This window comes from Atta cephalotes, assembly GCF_000143395.1.
Source record: "Atta cephalotes unplaced genomic scaffold scaffold00077, whole genome shotgun sequence".
In the NCBI taxonomy this organism is placed as follows: Eukaryota; Metazoa; Arthropoda; class Insecta; order Hymenoptera; family Formicidae; genus Atta; species Atta cephalotes.
The window spans coordinates 316,186-335,870 of NW_012130141.1; the positions used below are offsets into that span (position 1 = coordinate 316,186).

At 29.1% G+C, this 19,685-nt stretch overlaps 5 protein-coding genes across 5 annotated transcripts in view; all 5 read left to right on the plus strand.

Annotated features, from left to right (window-relative positions):
- Window positions 1–397: 397 nt before the first annotated feature.
- LOC105624395 lies at window positions 398–2,247 on the plus strand. The gene is made up of 4 exons (XM_012205763.1): window positions 398–479; window positions 822–1,237; window positions 1,517–1,932; window positions 2,214–2,247. Exons 1-4 carry the CDS (start codon window positions 398–400, stop codon window positions 2,245–2,247), a joined length of 948 nt encoding a protein of 315 aa, XP_012061153.1.
- Window positions 2,248–6,300: 4,053 nt separating this feature from the next.
- Window positions 6,301–7,606, plus strand: LOC105624397 (cold and drought-regulated protein CORA-like). Its single transcript, XM_012205765.1, has 3 exons — window positions 6,301–6,373; window positions 6,924–7,227; window positions 7,443–7,606. The coding sequence occupies exons 1-3, from the start codon at window positions 6,301–6,303 to the stop codon at window positions 7,453–7,455; spliced, it is 390 nt and encodes a 129-aa protein (XP_012061155.1). The 3' UTR covers window positions 7,456–7,606.
- Window positions 7,607–8,246: 640 nt separating this feature from the next.
- Window positions 8,247–9,652, plus strand: LOC105624422. Its single transcript, XM_012205788.1, has 6 exons — window positions 8,247–8,294; window positions 8,437–8,479; window positions 8,728–8,870; window positions 8,976–9,174; window positions 9,382–9,487; window positions 9,571–9,652. The coding sequence occupies exons 1-6, from the start codon at window positions 8,247–8,249 to the stop codon at window positions 9,650–9,652; spliced, it is 621 nt and encodes a 206-aa protein (XP_012061178.1).
- A 3,040-nt stretch (window positions 9,653–12,692) lies between these two features.
- LOC105624423 (EF-hand calcium-binding domain-containing protein 1) lies at window positions 12,693–14,085 on the plus strand. Its single transcript, XM_012205789.1, has 4 exons — window positions 12,693–13,009; window positions 13,294–13,411; window positions 13,519–13,772; window positions 13,863–14,085. The coding sequence occupies exons 1-4, from the start codon at window positions 12,693–12,695 to the stop codon at window positions 14,083–14,085; spliced, it is 912 nt and encodes a 303-aa protein (XP_012061179.1).
- A 2,520-nt stretch (window positions 14,086–16,605) lies between these two features.
- Window positions 16,606–19,685, plus strand: part of LOC105624425 (putative uncharacterized protein DDB_G0282133) — a 4,482-nt gene continuing 1,402 nt past the window's right edge. The window contains 2 exon segments of the mRNA XM_012205790.1: window positions 16,606–16,675; window positions 17,385–17,836. Coding sequence (XP_012061180.1) covers window positions 16,606–16,675; window positions 17,385–17,836 — 522 coding nt within the window.

Sequence of the window (19,685 nt, forward strand, 5' to 3'; positions counted from 1 at the left end):
ACGTAGAGCTTGACGATGCGTGCGCTTACTTTACTGCGATCCTGACCGTATAAGAGACCACTTGACGAAGGCTGGTGGGGCATCCTGTATCCCCTGTGTATCCACCAATAAGTCCGACCCATCCCATACCCCCATATCAAGGTATCTACCCATCCCATTGTCCTGCATGTCCGTGTGCTTCGTGGTATAAAAGCTATTGCGACGGTAAGAACTACCAGCATCGTGCAAAAAGTTGGTGCATCAAGATCGGTGGAAGTGAACCGCTTAATTATCTGGATTTTCTGTCGAAGATCGCTAAAACACGAAAAAGTCGTTCCTGAAGAATTTCTAAAGAGACGAATGATCAGAGTCGACAAAAGATCGTCACGAAAAAACTCGGATTAAGATCAGAGCGAGAATGGTCAACTACATTAGTTTTGTTCTAATTGCGATGGCGTCGATCGCGATAGCGGAGTCAAGGGTGATTCCGACTGAGCCTAGTAAGCGCTAGAGTTAATATACTAATTTGAAATATTTCTTGAAGATTTTAAAAACATTTTGTGCATAGCATGAAAAACTAAATTATAAAAAGATTTCCAACTTTTTTAAATGTTATGTAATTAATATAGAAACTAATAGGTACAATAAAATTATGTAATAAATAAAACATCCCGATAATTTCAAATGTAAATAACAATAATTATTCTGTAAATTTTATTATTGTTCTATAATTCTTATATAAAAAGATATAAGATCTGTTTCCTAAAAACGAAGCTAAAGATTTATAAAAAATAATATAATACCTATTTATTATTAAATTAAAAAATTTGTATTATTTACAGTATCTGTGACGCTGGACACTTACGACAATCCTGTAATGTTTCTGAGAGAAAAGAGGACAGCCGTGCGTCCTTATCCACACAGGACGATGATGTTCACCGGTTATTACAGACCGATACGTCGCACGAATAACAGTGGCCAGGCAACAGGCGTCTTCGCACAAGGAAATGCTGTGAGTGGCGAAGCTTTCTTCGGTGGTATGCACACGCCGCATCTCAAAGGTGGCCCGGAACCAATCGAGGAATCGGAAGTGTCTAGCGCCGAGGCACAGGCGGCGCCGGCGCCTGAAGAGCAGGAACGCGAATATCATCGAAATGAGGTGCATCGTCCTGAGGAAGAGCAGCATCATGAACATCATGATGAGGAGGAACAGCTTCATCCCGACGATCATTACCATCAGGATTCTTTGACCCCTCAGGTGAGCTCCCAACAATGATTTGATGAGATTTATATTTGGTATAAACGTGAAAATAATTCTTAAATGTAACTTGAAAAAAATAAAATAGTAAGTCCATAATTTGTAGCAAAATCAATTTTAGATGTTTGACGTTAAAATTATTTAAAATTATGAGATCAGTTTACATTTTTGTGTTTTATACATTCACGAAATAGAATTTTTGTAAGATTATAAATATCGATCTATTTAATAAATGGTTCTCTATGAAATACGACATGGAAATCTATATTACTCTTACAGGGGCATCACGAATTGGAGCAGATTCCGTTAACTACAGAGATTGCCCAACCGACGGAAAAGCCATTTACTGCCACGGAGGCGTCCCGACCAAAGATACATCATACCAAGAAAACGCATAAGATACCCGTAACTATCAACACTGACGATGATGACGACGATGAGGATGAGGTGGACGATGAGGAAGACGATGAACCGGTTGTGCCGTTTGTACCTTTTAAGGGCAACAGACGCCGTCAGAAATATCCTCATTTAAACAACTTCTTCCCTATGGTCTTCAGCTTCCCAAGATTGGCTACTCGCGCTGGATCTTCCGGATCTGTTCCTGGTGCTATCACTGCCATTGCAAATAGTTACTCTACAGGAAAAGGCGGAGTTGCTAGCTCAGTAGCTACTGCTTATGGCGGATCTCCAACTGGGTAAGTTATATTTTCCTTCTATTGATTATTTTCCTTCTTAAAGAAACATTACGATGAAAAACAAGTTATTGTAGTTCGTTAATCGCATTGGAAAAAAAGATTCTCTTAAATTGTTTAAATATACTGAATTAATTCAAGTATTTGAATTAATAAAGAATTAGTAAAGAAAAATTATCTTTATTTAAATAAATCGCTAGATAAGATAGAAGAAATAAGAATAAATATATAAGTAAATGTATAGTAATACAAATTAATACATTTTTTATTTGTATTTTTGTTAGAAAGAAACAACGCCCGCAGCCATATAAGGAATAATTATTAAAGTGATTGATATTATCAGCGAATTAACAAAGTAAATTTGCCTAATAAGAAGTTTTTAAGACAATCTCTTTTTGGACAACTCGTACATTATCCTCGTAATTGCTAAGTCTTTTTACATGTTTTATTAAATATTTGTTAAATCTCAGATATAAAAAAAATATCAAATTATACACAAAAGAATTTTCGACGAAAAAGCAAAACTAAGAGCAATATTAAATTTGTTTTTAAGAATGTGCAATTTATTATGTAAAAATACATTGTTAAGTAGACATTAACACAAATTTGCAATTTTAGTATCTAGATTATATCGAGCTTTAAATTATTGCTGTATCACTTTATAGTAAACTTTCAGACAGATTGTAACTGTTTAAGCTAACAAATCTTAGATGATTTATTTCATTTACATCCATTAATATTTATCAAATTACAGTTAAAAAATTAAATATGTCTAGTACTTTCTTTGTGGAATATGCAATCATAATTTATAATAATATAAGAAGACTTAGTAAACTAGCATAATCTGCAATCGTAGCTTATATTTTTGTAAATTATAAATTGTTATTAAACATTACAGTATCATCTAAAATAAAAATCTAGAAATCTAAGTATCCGACTAACTCGAGAAAAATCCAAATTCAAATAATAAAATTGATTTATGTATAATGAATTTTTTAATGAAAAAATAAATATTCTTTTTATATTATACATTCAACAATTTATATCTATTTTTTATTATATCTATTAAGTCTTTTGTAAATGTAAATTATAATAGAATAAAAAGATATTAAAATAAAATATTTTTTTGGACTTCTGATTTTCTAAATATAAATAAATTATATTATATTATGACAATTATATAACATACGCATTTTATTTACATAAAATTCAAAGAAAATTCAAATTTTGCGAATATAATATATCAAATTTTATTATAAACATATAATTCGAAGTTGAGACATGTTCATTATTATATGACGCGCATTCTAAAAACAATTCACGATTAATTTTATTTTTATCATGCGTCGTTTTAAAATTTATTCAAAACAAAGTACATTATTAATCATCCATAATAAATTAATCCATAATAAAAAAGATTAGTTATCATATTAGTTATCATACAACAGATAGATGAAGTATATGTATGCGGTCAAACTACATTAACATTTTTAACATACTTTATCAAAAGCTGCAAATTTATGTGTATAATTGATTAAAAAATCGGTATAAACAGAAATCTTCAATTTTAACATATCAACGACTGTATAAAATAATATTCTCTATTGCAACCTTCACTGTATAATATAATGATGTGTTAATTAAGAAATTTTTAGTAAAATAAATGATATTTGTCGGGAAATATTATGATTAATAAAAATAAATAATTGAAAAGATTTGATTCAATTCAACGAAATTTATACTGAAATAGTTTTGTGCAGCGTTTTAAATTTACGATAAGTGCAATGACAAAATTGCTTTTAACTTTTAGAAAAATAAAAAATTGAAACGATCAATTTATTAAATGGTTTAATAAACAGACATATAAAAAGTTGACATCGGTTTTTGCAAGAAAATTCCCGCTTATTATGTCTATAATTGTTATAATTTGTAAATACAACAATAATTGTTTGCACTTGTCGGAAAAATTATGTTTCAAAAAGACTAAGAATAAGATTAAAATAGATAGGTGACTGCAAAATTATAAGATCACCTTGCATTCTCATGCAAAATTGCAATCACTTGTCTTTGGAAGGAATAATAATATATGCGAACGTTGCGAATACAATACCTATCGTCGGAAGTCCCAAATTTAAGCGTGATGTAACTTTTAAAATAATTCTGTTTGAGTATGATGCAAAGAACATGTGAATTTATTGTACGAATATACTTTTTCCGGTCTAAATAAATCTGTCAGGTCATAATTCTTTTACAGTGATTCTTATACAATGTAAATATGTAACATGACAATTATGCGGGGTACTATGCTAATAATTTCGATCTACATTAGAATGGAATGGGGATTTCCGTTCGTAAATGTGTTTTTGAAGTATTTGCTAATTAAAAAATTATTTAAAGCAATTTTATATATAATTTACGTCATCGGAATATTTTCTAATTTTATCTATATAATAAAATTCCCTAGTATTATGCCTCTGATTTTATTTATATAATATCTTCAAGATTTTAAACTAATATATATTAAAAATTCCGAGTAAGTCTTTTAAAACTTTGATAACCATCTGTAAACAAATATATAGACTATTGCAAAGTCTTATAAATAAGTTTGTAAGGATTAAAAGTAAATATTATGTGTGCATATGTGTGTGTGTGTGTGTGTGTGTGTGTGTGTGTGTGTGTGTGTGTGTGTGTGTGTGTGTGTGTGTGTGTGTGTGTGTGTGTGTGTGTGTGTGTGTGTGTGTGTGTGTGTGTGCATACATTTTGAATCATTTTTCAATTTTAATTAATTGAATTAATTGATCAACAGGATTTTAAATCTATCAATGATTAATTAGAACATAAATATATATTAAAAAGAAAAACTGTGATTCAAGAGAAACTTTGATTGAGTTACGTAGTTTGTTAAATAGATCTTTAATCAAAAAATTATTTTATGTGTTAATAATGGATGAACAGAGTATTTATTGTTAGATGGGAATTCCGAAGTGTATTCGTTCATCGACCTAAGATTGTGAAGTCCCGAGAAAAACCAAGGCCAATTGACCAAGATTAGTTAATGTATTCTCTAGGCAAGCAAGATTTCACGGTTCTTTAAGCTAACCGGCTATTCCGGTGACCAAGCGTAATTAATGTTGGACAATGAATCTAAAGATGATTATATGCACGACAACAGTTGAGAAATGATATTTTGAATACTTAGTTATGCAACAATAGAATGCAAGAAGTTTGAAGGTCAAAAGGATTAATAATTAAAAACGTGTTTTTATTTTCACATTTTCCGAATGTTGGATTTTGTAATCGCGATTTCTTTCATGTTAATATCGTTCTTTCTGAACATAGAATTTACGTTATATATTATGATGATCTTATGATTATTTCGTTATAAGAATTTTTATCACACAGTTTTATAAACATGGCAAAAATATTTTAACATGTTCTGTTAAGGATAAAATATCGACGATAACATGAACAGCGTATCGAATATTAATTACGTAGGCAAAATTGATACTCACGTCTTCTTTCATAGAAACTTTCATTATGCTATTCATTGAACTCTCTTCAGATCTACAATGTCTCATTTGCCTCTTCAACCTGACCTTACCACAACTGATTATTTATTATAATTCTACTATTAAAAACCAGTTAGCACGATTATTTTGATCAGCAGTTCCTAAACTTTTCAGCTTTATTCTATTTTAAGAATTAAAAATTAAGAATTTATGTGAGACAATCTTTGTATAAAAGTAAAAATCTTCTAAACTTATCAGAACATTGTTAATTATTATTTAATAATAAATTCCTATACGGTATTAAATTATTTCAATTAAAATTATTACTTTAGAAACTTTGATTACTTCTGATTAATTAATTAATTTAGAAATTTAGTTGTTGACACACAATAATTATAATAATTATTACAAGATTAGTAATTATTAAATAAAAATCGTTAATTAATGTTGATTAAAAAATTAATCACTGTTATAAAGAAATCTTGTTAGTGATCTACCTGTATTCTTTCGCACTTCTTTTGCAATTTGGGAACTAAGACGATCTACCAAGCTATACCGAGGATTGCTGGACTTGTCACGAAATGACGTTTCACTGAGTGAAGCACGGAAGTCGTTCCAGGGACACAGCGCCAGCGGCGCATCATCAACTTCACAACGATAAAAGAGAGGTTCATTCTGTTCGTGCTAATGATATGCGGCCGATTCGACGCGATTCAAACTGCCCGTTTCGTATTTGCGTAAACGCGCGTCGTTGGGATATCCCGGAACATATGAACGGGTTTCGTATATATAAAGACTGCCTGACCGATTTTCTCATCGTCATTTGGCACTGAATACCCTTAGTTGCACGATCAGTTTCAGAATGTCAAGGATCCTCTTATTCGTTGCACTGCTTGTCGCAGTTGTAGTAGCATTACCAGCACCGCAACTTCAAGGTAAAGACAAAAATGGTGTTCGTGAAAATATTGCAGAAAATCAAATTTTAACATATTATCGGTTTTGTATCAAGATTGCGAAATAAATTAAATTCTATTTATTTTTAAGCAAAGATGTTTTGTGTAACTCTTGCAAATTTGGAAGCTTTAGGAAATAGAAATTTATTTCTAAAACATGCGTGCAATTTTTTTAAATTTTATAATAATTTGAGATATTGATTTTAATATACAATGCGCATCATGTTAATGCTGCATCGACACAAATAAGAAACCAGTTTATCTACTTTTTATGTTGACGCCAACATTTTGATCAATTTTATCTTACGTTGTACAACTCACTGTTTATTGAAAAAATACATAGTTAAAACAGGGAGTTGTATAAAATTTTTCTGTTTGGAATTTCTTTTAAAATTGAAATAACAATTTCAAATTTAATTCAACAAATAAATAAACAAATCGTTATTAATAGTTATCTCTCTAGATTTAATAATATAATTATTATTGAGAAGTGATGTCTGAATTTTAATTGAATTAAAATTCAAATCTAAAGGTTCTCATTCAGATCTTCAATGGATAGCCAGAACAGTTGAGTCGGAACCCGCTCGTCTTAAACGTACCGCATACGGTGGATATGGCGGTGGTTTCGGATTTGGCGGATATGGCGGTTTTCGAGGTCATCATCACCATGGTCATCATCATGGTTATGGAGGATACCGAGGACATCGCGGAGGTTACGGATGCAGAGGAGGATGCGGAGGATACGGTGGCGGATTCGCCAATAGTGCAGCCCATGCAGGTTCAATAAGCACGCCATTCGGCAGCGGTTCCTTCGCGACTGCGTTTGCTAATTCTGGGTAAATATCACAAATCGATTAATGAGAATCTTTAACAAGTCAAACTCGTAGAAAAAATCATTAATTGTAAAATGTAAAGAAAAAGATTTTAGATATAATCTTAATTATTAATTATAATTGTATGATACTTTGTGATCTTGCAACCCCATTAATGTTATTATGTAATAAAATTTTATTAGCATGTAATTTACAATAATATGTTTTGATTGCAATAGATATGGACGATGAAGGACTTAAAAAAATGGCCACTGCTCATTGAGAATGGACATGTAACATAATAATATATAATATAAGATGTAATATAATAAATTATAATTGTGCATTTATTATATATACAAAAGTTCATATTTTCATACCAAATAAATTTATTTACACAAAATATGAAACCCGATTATATATCTGACTTATTTTGTAAATCGCAATCAATATAGTAATCATTTCATCTTGCGAATTTTAAATTTAATATGTTATTAAGCGTTATTATTTTCCATATTTGTTTTATATTGATTAGCAAATAATCCAGATTGATCCATTGATTTACATACTTCAATCCAATCAGTTGTCCATGAATGCAAATCACACTTAATTTTATATTCAGAAAACGTGACAGCCATTGAAAAATAATTGTCATTCTGTGCAAATTCGGGAACAACGCGTCAGACGTCATTGACAATTCCCTTATTCATAATCCATTATATTCTACTCGGAAAATATTAATATTCTAGACGTAATATATCGATATTTAAACAATAAAGATACTGTTGCTCCCGGTAATATTAAATACAATTATATCTCATCATGCAGAATAATCACGTGAATCTATGCACTCGCGTGACTTTACGTGTTTTCGATACACAACGATACGTTCGTTTATTCCTCGCCGGATGTTTTCATTAAATGTTTTGGAAAACGTCACATGTGCATGTGCCTTCGTTCGCACACGGTGCCTATAAAACGGTCTCGTTTATTAGACGATCTCATTAGAGTTCACTTAGTAAAGTTACGCGAACAATCGACAAATGAAGATGAAGTTCTTCATAATTACATTTGCTGCCTTCGCGATTGAAGTGAGTTTCTAAGATTAAAGTTTTTCGAAAGTATATATCTCTCCGATTCTTTGTTATCTGAAAATTAGATCTTGCATACATACTTGAATATTTTAGAATTTTATTAAATATATTATAATTTTATTCTGAATTTCATTTTCAGGCGCAGTGCCGCTCGCTCACGCTTTCAAGCGTGAGAGAAGCAGGTAGAACTTGCATTTCATGTTTCATATTAGAGATAGATATTAAATATCCATACACAACAGTAGCATGTAATATATAATTATTACGCGAGCAATTTCTGCTTATCGTAATTTATTCACTAATTAGAGAAAAGAAAGTGCAATCTGCATAGAAATTCATATCTATTATAATTCAGAATACATCAAATTAGGATATACTATTATTGAATCGATACAGAATATTACATCGCATAATTTTTTTAATTTGACAGACGAATCAATTTCCGTAAACACGCCGGAGCAACTAAAAGAATTAATAGCAGCATACGAGGTAAATTTTGGAAAACTTATTAATTTTGCCATAAAAATAAGTGAGAACAAAGATAATAAACAAAGTTCGATAATACGCTGTACCGTAATTTAAACGAATGAATTAATTATATATTATCGATTAATACGCAATTTATTAGTACAAACGTTACCTTTAATCTTTAAACCTGAATATTGTTATTCATTTCAGAAACAATTTTTAAAGCAGCTAAGCTCGATTATCGAACAACTTGTCCAAGAGCAATCGAGAATTAAGAATGACAAACTTAACAATACAGACTCTACCTTGCAGGCATTAAATAACGTTAACAATATAAAAGGTCTAATCAATACTATAAAGGAGATTGATACTCAGGATGAGGAGATTACCAATGAGCACGTTCGAATCAGTAAGTAATCGAAAATCTTAGTCAAAATATGTCCCGATGTCAAAGAATATTATTAGCGTTAATAAGTCTGGATATATTTAAATAAAATATAAAGTTATATAGAAATTAATATATATATATATATATATATATATATATATATAAAATAAATATTATAAAATACTGTAAAAATTAAAAAAAAAGTTAATATTTTAAAATTAATTGTAGAACGAGCCGTGACTTTCGCAACATCAGAAGAATGGATGACTAATATGCTGATTGATATTCAACGTCAAGTGGTGCACATTCGAAAATATTTAGACAAGTTATGCAAGTATGAGAGGCGTAAAAAAACAATTATAAGAAATGCAGACTGCGTCAACACTGAATAATTAATGACTAATTTCAACGTTTCAGAAAACATCATCCAACGGCAACAACCATTTTAGAAATGAATTCTGATGTTGATATTTCTCCCGTTGATCAGTCAAATAAGTAGCGATTATGTAAAACAAATTTTTTTCTGTATGCTCAAATATTACGAAAAATCTAACCATATGGTATTATAATAAATTTACTTAAACTTATAAATGTATAACATTACTGACTACTGTAATTAATAAACTAATGAATAATATGAAAAAACAAATAAATATCGTTATAATAAAATATTGAACAAATATATATTATCAATATCGTTTAATATCTAATTTTATTGTAGTGATTCGTCTTGTCATGTATTAAATATACAACTGCGATATATTCATCCGATCTGTTGCTAGATATCATGTTAAAATGTTTTTCAGCCACATCATTTGATACGTTTGGTCGATAATACATAGTCACCGCTGACAACGGAATCCTCGTCGCGACGAAGCAGTTCTTTGTCATTAATTGGTAAGTTTTTTTCCAATTTAATCGAACTTGCCAATATCATATTAAACGCATATGACACAAACAAAAGGCAGTAAATTTTGTTTAAACAATATTCCATTACATTTTAACATTTCGAGTCATCCTCGTATGAAGAAGATGATCTCTACTTGCAAGACCTCCTGCAATGCCTTCAATTGCACAGTGCACTTTGTTGACATAATTTTTTAGTGATAATATTTTGCCGAATAATGAAAAGTGCAATTTTTAATGGCAATTATTTAGCACTATCACTGTGCTTCTATTTAGAAATTAGATCTTTTAAATTGAATTAGTTTAATTGAAAATATTCATATTTATATCAATATTTATTCGTAATTAATAATTAATTATTAATAATTAATTATTGATAATTCAAAATTTCGAAAAAAACGTCTTGACGAAATATTTTCATCAAATAAATTATTATAATTCTGTAAAATCTGAAAATTAATTAGTTAATGTTAACAATTTCAGGTAGATTATTTTTGATCAATGTAGGTATAGTAGATTATTGTAAATTGAAACGAAATTCACATGCATGCTACGTTTATCGTGAGTTAGAGAAGTTAAATTGAGAATCCATAGGTCAGGAACACACGTGTCGATTATCGCGATCTAATTTAGGGTGCTATCATGATTCTCATTCTAATTCGTATCTTTGTGAAATTGCATTCTTTGAAAAATTCTGCTGAATTCATATGTAATTACAATATTAAATCAATTTACAGAATAAAAATAGGTAAGAATCAAATATAGAATAAATATTTTTATCGTAATTGCTTTCGACAAAATTATTTATATAATAAGCGGAAGACATGTAAGAATGATAGAAGAAAAAAGATTCATATAATAAAGAAATTATTGTAACGCAATAAAATAGGAGGGATTTTATCATGCAGAGATTAATATCATGCTTTCTCAAAATTGCAATTTCCTATGTTATGAATTGACGTCTCGCGTTTATGGGAGCGATTCTCAAGGCACATTGTTAAAGATGATTACTCGAAGATAAGACATGCATTATTCAAAATAATAGTTCTCTTGGAGAACTGCATCTCATATTTCAAGCGCTTTATTACCGTTTGCATAAATAGATCTCACGTTTAAAAGTGATTATTTAAATAGTTTATAAGTTAATTAAAAATGTACTATTAAATTGTTAGAGATAAAATTTTTCTTTTCTGATCAAAGTATATATGTATATAATTTTATGTTTAAAAATATGCAAACTCTTGAAATCATATTGCTTCTTAATCAAACAGATATAAAATTAAAGTTTCAATAAAATAGTTATAAAACGAATAAAAATATGCTTTAAAGTTTTTTTCTATTTCCCATGTTCTACCTGGCACTGCGTGTTCAGATCATACAATTCTAAATAAATGCACGAATTGGTTTACTTCAGACACAAATACAGCGCGAGTTTATTGCCTAATGAGAAAAGTTTTTACATTTTATCTCGCAAAACGACTGCGAGGCATAAACTTTTTAATATTTCAATGTAACAACGTATATTATTTATATTTCAATGTACAGTGATAGATAATACAATATTAAATGCATAATATCTAAGTTTATGCATTATTCATAAATCTTAGATATTTTTCTTTCTAAGTAAATTATTTTCTAACTAAATTTTTTTTCTCTATACACGCAGACTAAGTTACGCGCACATAAATGTACGATTTAAATTCATTGGAATATTCGTGCCACGAAAAGTGAAGACAATGAACGAACACCGTTACATAGAAATTACGCAAATATGATCGTAAATAATAATAACTCAGTTGCATGAAAGAAAAGCAATCTTTTGACAAGCTACGATTGGCTGTTTGCAATTTTTAGCTGTAAAAAAGGGACCACTGCACCTCCCATCCCATGAATTATTATTTCTTATCGATTAATCGACTCGAATGTCTATATCGGTTCGTAACAGTTTCTATTTTCATACAATTTTTCTTATTAAGTATTAAGATTTGCATTTTTATTACAATCATGAAAGCCCCATTTAAAGTATACATTTGTTTTTCTTTATTGGCTTCTACTTTTATTATTTAAATTACTTGCTTCTCACTACATTATTTCTCATTTTTAATGTAATATTATATTCATCTTGCTTTTCTTTTTTTTACATTCTCAAATATTGTATTTTTTTTATACGTATATTGAAGTATTACAAAGCTGTCTTTGTAATACGAAGTCTTATATCTCCATACGATATTATCTCTATACGACTTATGATTTTTTTTTAATACTGATATTTGATTGTTACACTTGTGTATTTTCTTCTTAATTATACTATACTAAAGATCTAAAAAAGATTAGACTTATAAGTAGTATTACATTACTGATGCTGTTTTTCACATTTGTCTTTATGTACTTACATATGTACTTACATATCTTCTATCTTACCTTTTAATAAAATTATAATTATTAATATTATGTATATATATATATATAATATATAAACAAAAAAAGTATTAATTATTAAAGAATAGGTCAGAAGAGATTCTTAATTCTGCTATACAAATAAAAAGCTAAAACTGTTCGAATAATTTAGAATTACCTGTAATGTCAACAACCTAAATTAAAATTTCAATTAATTCGGAACTTTTAGTCACTGAATGGAGATGTCTGAACAACGAAATGTCACGCCAAATGGGAGGGCAAAGCCGGGCGTCAGCGCCGGCGCCGACATCGATGTCGAGGGTCGGACAGGTATAAGCATTTGTGCCGGCACGACGTTCATGAAAAGCGTTTCCATTTTCTTGACGAGCGGTCGCAGAGTGTCGACAAACTCAAAGCGGCATATCTCCGCTGCTTCTGGCAAGGACGAGTCATCAAGAAGGAGACGTCGCCGAAAGATGCCGGAGGGCGGAGGCGCTAGGAATTACATCATAAAAGTGATCGAATCCCTTAAAAAAAAGACAAGATTCTCCAGGCGAGTTTGCAGAGACGCATCGCAATGACTCTTGAATTAATTTTCCAGTGTTTTATTTTGTCATTTATTTGACAAAGAGAAACAAATGGAATTAAGTGGACTTGAACTGACAGACAAAAGTTATGGAATTATGCGATTTACAAAAATAATATTCTCCAATAGAATAAAAATTATTAATACTTTGTGAATTATACTAGTTCAGTAGCATAAATGTATAAAATAAAACATAATCACGCATATAACTATTTTGATTACCGTTTAATTTGAAGATTTTCTTTTGTCAGGGTGGAACTGGATAGTCTCTGCAAACTTTACAAGAAATTGACTACCAATTCCAGCCAACAACAAGTTGGACGATCGATATCTATCGGCAGAAGGCCACAATCGAGGCCAGCTGTCGAGGTAATTACACCACGCGCAATTGAAAGTTGACTTTGTATTTAGACAAATAAGAAACATATATAAATTACATTAAAAAATTTCTTCGAACTCACATTGTGTGTGCTCAGAGAATCGATAGAACCATTTTTCGAGAACTCCTTCACAATACGTTTCACGTAATCACCGAGGACATTCTAGTAGAACGCTTGTTTTGCTGTTGGGATCGAGAGATCGAAGGTGCTATCAGACTTGAACCGTGGATCATGGGATTAGATGTATTCTTGCGAGGTAGTCTGCGTGACAAAATCGTTTTCTGCTTTCACGTGTACGATTTAAACAACGACGGATACATCACAAAAGATGAAATCTTTCAGCTGCTCAAGTAAAAAGCGATTAAAATTTTAACTTAATCATATCTGTTTTATTCATAATTATTATATAATCAAATATTTTCTAATCAAATATTTCATAGAAATTGCCTGATAAAGCAGCCTGGTGAAGAAGATCCAGACGAAGGAGTGAAAGATTTGTCGGAGTTGGCCTTGAAGAAATTCGACGTCGATCACGACGGAAAAATATCATTTCGAGATTATGAGACAGCAGTTATAGAGGAACCGTTATTATTAGAAGCATTCGGACAGTGTCTGCCTACTGATGAAAGCTGCGCAGATTTCTTGGTGACTCTTCAATCCTGAAAATATACACAAATTATAGTAGACGTTTTGCATAATAAACGTTCTTTCTTTCAATAAGAGATATTTTTAGCAATTGACATCAGTTATTCATGATATGAGGATTATACCTGTTATCCCACTAAAACTTCTTATTCTGTTATATATTTTAACATTTATCAATAAATGCAATTACAATACATAAAAATAGATCAGCCGGATTGAACTCTTGTACGTGTAATTGAGCAGAAAATACATCTATTGTTATAACGGACGTTGAAGTAATTATTACATCCTCTCCACTCATCTCGAGAGCTTATTCACGTAGTTAATGATCGATGAAGAACAGACTGATTGATCAATCGCGATACGTTATCGGAAATATTAAACATTATTAAGATATTAACTTCTTAATTAAAATTGATATCAATAACTACTTTTAATTCTTTCCGTTCTATTGAAATTAGAAGTAATACGCGATAAATATTTTGATAAATATTTTGATACGTTTAATTTTAATTAAATAATATAGATTTTGTATCGACTTGCCTTAGTTTTATTGTTTACTTGATTTATTTAATTTTCATGTAAATTAGATCTTGTAAATTAGATCGTAATGCTAATATTAGAAAACAATGCAAATATTAAATTTGATCTTCGCAAAGTACTTTTAAATAATAATTATTATTAAGATCTTTACAGTGATAATTTAATTAATAATATAATCTATTTTCTCTTAAAGTTTGTGAATCGTCCATGTGATTATCCCATGTTTTGTATAGTTGCTATACATAAAAATAATCAAATTGACATTGTTTTAATTAATGATTGTCCATAATGAGACATGCGAATAAAAGAAAGAGTCGGCTGTAAAAAAATTAAATCGGATACAACAAATCTCGACATTGCATCCGATATAAAGTATAGATGAAAACGTGATGCGAAGACAACAGTCGTTAAAATTGGACAACATCGAAATTCTCAATATTAATTTTACGATCATATTTAAAGCGATTGTGTTTAGCTTATCGGACCAAATAGTAAAATGTGGCCGAGAAGTTCTGTTTTGTTTGTTATTAACGCGTTGATCGTTTTGGTAAAATAAATTTAAATAAAATATTAAAAATTTTTTTAAATTTTACTTAAAGTTTTAAATTTTACTTAAATTAAATATAATCGAAAAAGCATTTTACTTTAACAATTTAAAAAATTTATGTTATTAAATATATTGTATATTATATTATATTCTAAACATATACTTATTTGATTTAATAGAATTATAAAAGATATTTATAAGAAATAATATAATAACAATTTGTAATAATTTCGTGTACTTATAATATTTGAATTAATTCTTTTTCTTTTATTAGGTACATTCTTTATCAAATATTGACTGGAATACGTCACGTAATGATTCAGATTCAGTTGCTCAAAATGAGAAGCTTTTTTTTTTACAATTAGCAACGTACACAGCGAAACGATTAACCTATTTGAGAAAGAAAAATGAAAAAGAATGTGATTGTAACAGACGCAACGATATTCAACCAATTTCAACAACCGAAGCTGTCGTAACGCAATTGCCATCTCAAACCAAGCATCGTATCGATGTCGAAATCATTATCATTTCTCACTAGGTAAAAAATTCTGTATATTAAAAAATATATTCTCGCTTTTAAGTCAAGATATATTTATACATTATATCTATTTATCATATTTATACGTTAGATCTATTAAAAGCTTACAAGTGTCAAAAAATATATGTATAGATTAATAAAAAAAAGAAATATCTTTAATGCATAAACATTTTATACATGCATAAAAAGAAATAGGGTAATGACACATAGAAAAACGTAGGTGAGACATAAATAATAAATTAGTCAATTACAGATTAGAAGCCGTAAAGCAATAATATAAACAATAGCAAATTGTGCAAAAAATATTGATTAGCTTACTGCTTAAGTTTTTAATGTGCCATAATCTATAGACAAATAAAAATAATCGAGAAGAGCCAATTGCGTGAGTACGACACAAAAAGTGAAGCTACCATTTTTGTATTTTTCTGCGTTTTTAATAATAATATTAATTTACAAAGAAAACAATGAATCTATTAAATACTGGAATATATAAGTAGATAGATGGTCAAGGTAAATTAAATGACATATTAATTTGTATACAAATTACACATATGATCGTGGCAATATGAAATGCGCAAAAAGATAATTGCCGTTGTGATTCAAAGATACATTTTGTGAAAGTTGCACTTACGAACATTGCGTCTCATTGATCAGCATTGATTTGCGTGCGTCCACAAACTGCCTATAAGCGGACGGCCTGGATTTATCATGAATTATCGCTTGGATTAAATTTCCAACACAAATTGCACCGTCTTTAATTTCTGAGGTCTTGATATCGCACCATTGCACTGCGCCGAAAATTCCACCGGCACATCGTGTTATTGCATATAAAAGTCGGTTTATATATGCATTCGTCGTTTTGAGACACGCTAAGCCAGTTTCAAATTATTTTATCTGTATCAATTACATTATGACAATTGCGTGCTTATCAATATTGTGAGCTACCCTAGTGGTGCTCAGTTGTGCTCAAGTAAGAACAAGTAAAAAAATAATTAATTATATAATAATTAATTATATAATATTAATATGACATTAAGAACTCAATAAAAAAGCTTTAATGTTTCTTTTCAAATTATTTCTGTATATAAAAACAATCTTTTATATTTATTATTATTATTAATCTTTAACGATATACTGATAATAGAACATCAGCATCTATATCGAATATTACTAATTTTAAAATGCAAAAAATTATTAAATATTTTGTAAACAATGTAACATATACGAATTATAACTGATTTAATAATGTCATAATTCATAAATCTTTCCAGATGGATTCTTTGGAGCAAACTTCACAAGAAAATGTAAGAGAAAAATAAAGACATAGATAAAAGAATTAATTTTTTATCGCAATTATCTATAAGAATATTATAATAATTATTATAATAATTTTTACAAACAAATTAATTTCGTAGTAGATGTTATGTATCAGTGATTACAATAATATATTCACATATTGTTATAATCATTAATTTCATATATATAATTAGAATTAGTCTTTGTAATAATACAGTTAATAATACAGTTAATGTTATTCGATGACATGAAAACATTATCATCAATAAAAGCTCGAGTTTATCCATTATTTCGTTTTATTATTTTGTTCATACAATGACAATTTATTAACGATAGATACCTATTTAGATACCTATTTACATTCAAAACTAAAAGTACAATTTACAGGAACAGTTAAGATCGATAAAATCAAGAACAAGAATGTGATCAACGTGAACGTGAACGTGAACGCTCAGGAATTGGCTAAAAAATTGTGGAAGATAATAGAATCTCGTTTAAACCGCATTAATCATATCATCAGTTCAAAGAACATTAAGGATCTCAAAGAGGCTGAAATACCTTTAGTGACACATAACAGAAGAAGCGGAGTATCCTCGCCCGTCTTCCAAGTAACAACTCAACTCGATAAGATCACCCGAAGGGTGATCATTAGAGACTTCCCGAGCATAAATACGTTAGACGAAGAGATCATGGCGAGAGATATCGTAGCAGATGTGATGGCCTCCCTAAAGTTCCTATCGAAACAGACTCATTTGAAGATCAATCAGAATAATCACAACAGAAGGATGATGCAATATTCTGATACAACAACAATGTCGGACGATGATGAGCAGAATTACGTAAATGTCAGAATCAAAATTCACAGAAAGGACATTCTCAATGCTCTTCGTAAATTCGACATCACATTTTAACAAAAAAAATTATTCGATTAAATAATGGTTGTATAATTACATATATTACTACATCGAATCTATCTCGAATTAATTATTAACATCGATGAATTTTCAAAGTAAATGTTCTTCTGTATATTTCTCTTGTTTTTAAAGAAATTGTTTTGATTATCATACGCATATTTTACTTACGTGTTTTTAAAAAATTATTAGCTTTATATGACGTAGGAAGAAATTAATATACTAAAATAAACGTATAATTTCTTTGATTAACTTACTTTTAACGAATAGTAAGTAGTCCTAATATCATTTATTCTTCTGTAATTATTTTTTGTTTAAAGTAGAATTTCAATAAACATTAGAGGAATGTCACCGATACTGACAGGTCTTCTAAAGTGAACACCCCCTTATTTTTCAGAAACTTACTATTGCATTTATTTATTAATATTAATAAAATCATGATCTAATTAGCTAATTAAAGAAGTACAAATTCATAATTCGTGTATGATTTGTTTCTACACCAAATCAGCTAAAAACGAATTCTATAAATGCGAAAATAAAATTCTTACGATTTTCTTTTGCAAATTTTAGTTTTATTATATATTATTTCATTATTCAAGCAATTCAACGATTGACTGCAATTAATTGTCATGCGATGATTTTTTCCAAGTTACATTATAACTGTGAACAGGATAATGATTTTTTTGTGTTACCAGCGTTCGTTAGAAAGAGCGAAATTCAGTAAGTAAATTTATATTATGTATTATTTATCGTTTGTAATATGTTTTTAACATTGATAATGATTCGATCGCGATCGAAACGTCTATTTGTTTATTGCTAGCACATTGTATTAAATCAACTAAAAGATTGTTTCTTTTATTTATGTTCAAACTTCTATATTAAGATTTAATTTTATAAAATAATTTTTGGCTCGTAGCCCTTTTTCTTTATTGTTTTTTAAATAATAATGTCTATATTATTGATAATATTATTTAAGGAATTACAAACATTTAAAATGACGTAATATTATTGATAATATGTCATTTTAAATGCATGTTATTCCCTAAATCAGTTTTGTTTATGGTATTATTTTTTCTCTTAGTTTTTTCATAATACGATTTTAAATTTTAAATTGAAGTGCAGCATAAACCGCCACATCTGTAAAAAAAAATCATGAACTAATTTAATCTTTATAATGTTGCTTTATAGTGTAAATAACTCTATTGGAGCTGGAGACAATCGTGCATATATGGAAAAACTCTTGAAAAACTATCGCGTTACATATTTGCATCTTGCAGAATAGCATAAAGTAAATATGCATATAATTCAATAAAAATATTTTATAACAAAGTGAAAAAATTTTGAAATATTTTAGAAACATTCACTTATAAATATTTTATACAAATAATTCCTATAAAAAAAAATAGAAATACGTAGTATTACTGCCTACTGTGTCAATTTTGGAGCTTATTTTGTAAGACGCTCATTTTTGCTTATCTTACGAAAAAATTAATTATTGCAGAATTGCAAACAGTATTATAAAAACTGCTTATATTATCTGATGAAAGACACTTTTTTAGTTTATGTTTTTAAAGTTTTATTTTTGTTTAAGAAATATTATCTAAAAACAGCCTATGTCGGTATCGGTGACTTTTTTTCTAATTTAATGAACATTGACAATAAAAAAAGAAAAAACTTTGATTATTTAAAAATGCATTACATACAAATTTAAATCAGCATGCAAAATTTCAAATTTATTTTATGTACTTCAATCTCTCTCTCTCTCTACGTAATAACTTCGTAT

Bases quoted from the DNA above. Each gene is read 5' to 3' on its own strand.
- LOC105624423 (XM_012205789.1), top strand. From the start codon at position 12,693: ATGGAGATGTCTGAACAACGAAATGTCACGCCAAATGGGAGGGCAAAG. The intron at 13,412-13,518 runs GTAATTACACCA...GTGTGTGCTCAG, and splicing joins AATCGAGGCCAGCTGTCGAG to AGAATCGATAGAACCATTTT. The intron at 13,773-13,862 runs GTAAAAAGCGAT...AATATTTCATAG, and splicing joins GAAATCTTTCAGCTGCTCAA to AAATTGCCTGATAAAGCAGC.
- LOC105624422 (XM_012205788.1), top strand. From the start codon at position 8,247: ATGAAGATGAAGTTCTTCATAATTACATTTGCTGCCTTCGCGATTGAA. The intron at 8,480-8,727 runs GTAGAACTTGCA...TTAATTTGACAG, and splicing joins TTCAAGCGTGAGAGAAGCAG to ACGAATCAATTTCCGTAAAC. The intron at 9,175-9,381 runs GTAAGTAATCGA...AATTAATTGTAG, and splicing joins CAATGAGCACGTTCGAATCA to AACGAGCCGTGACTTTCGCA.
- LOC105624395 (XM_012205763.1), top strand. From the start codon at position 398: ATGGTCAACTACATTAGTTTTGTTCTAATTGCGATGGCGTCGATCGCG. The intron at 1,238-1,516 runs GTGAGCTCCCAA...TTACTCTTACAG, and splicing joins AGGATTCTTTGACCCCTCAG to GGGCATCACGAATTGGAGCA. The intron at 1,933-2,213 runs GTAAGTTATATT...TATTTTTGTTAG, and splicing joins TATGGCGGATCTCCAACTGG to AAAGAAACAACGCCCGCAGC.
- LOC105624397 (XM_012205765.1), top strand. From the start codon at position 6,301: ATGTCAAGGATCCTCTTATTCGTTGCACTGCTTGTCGCAGTTGTAGTA. The intron at 6,374-6,923 runs GTAAAGACAAAA...TCAAATCTAAAG, and splicing joins ACCAGCACCGCAACTTCAAG to GTTCTCATTCAGATCTTCAA.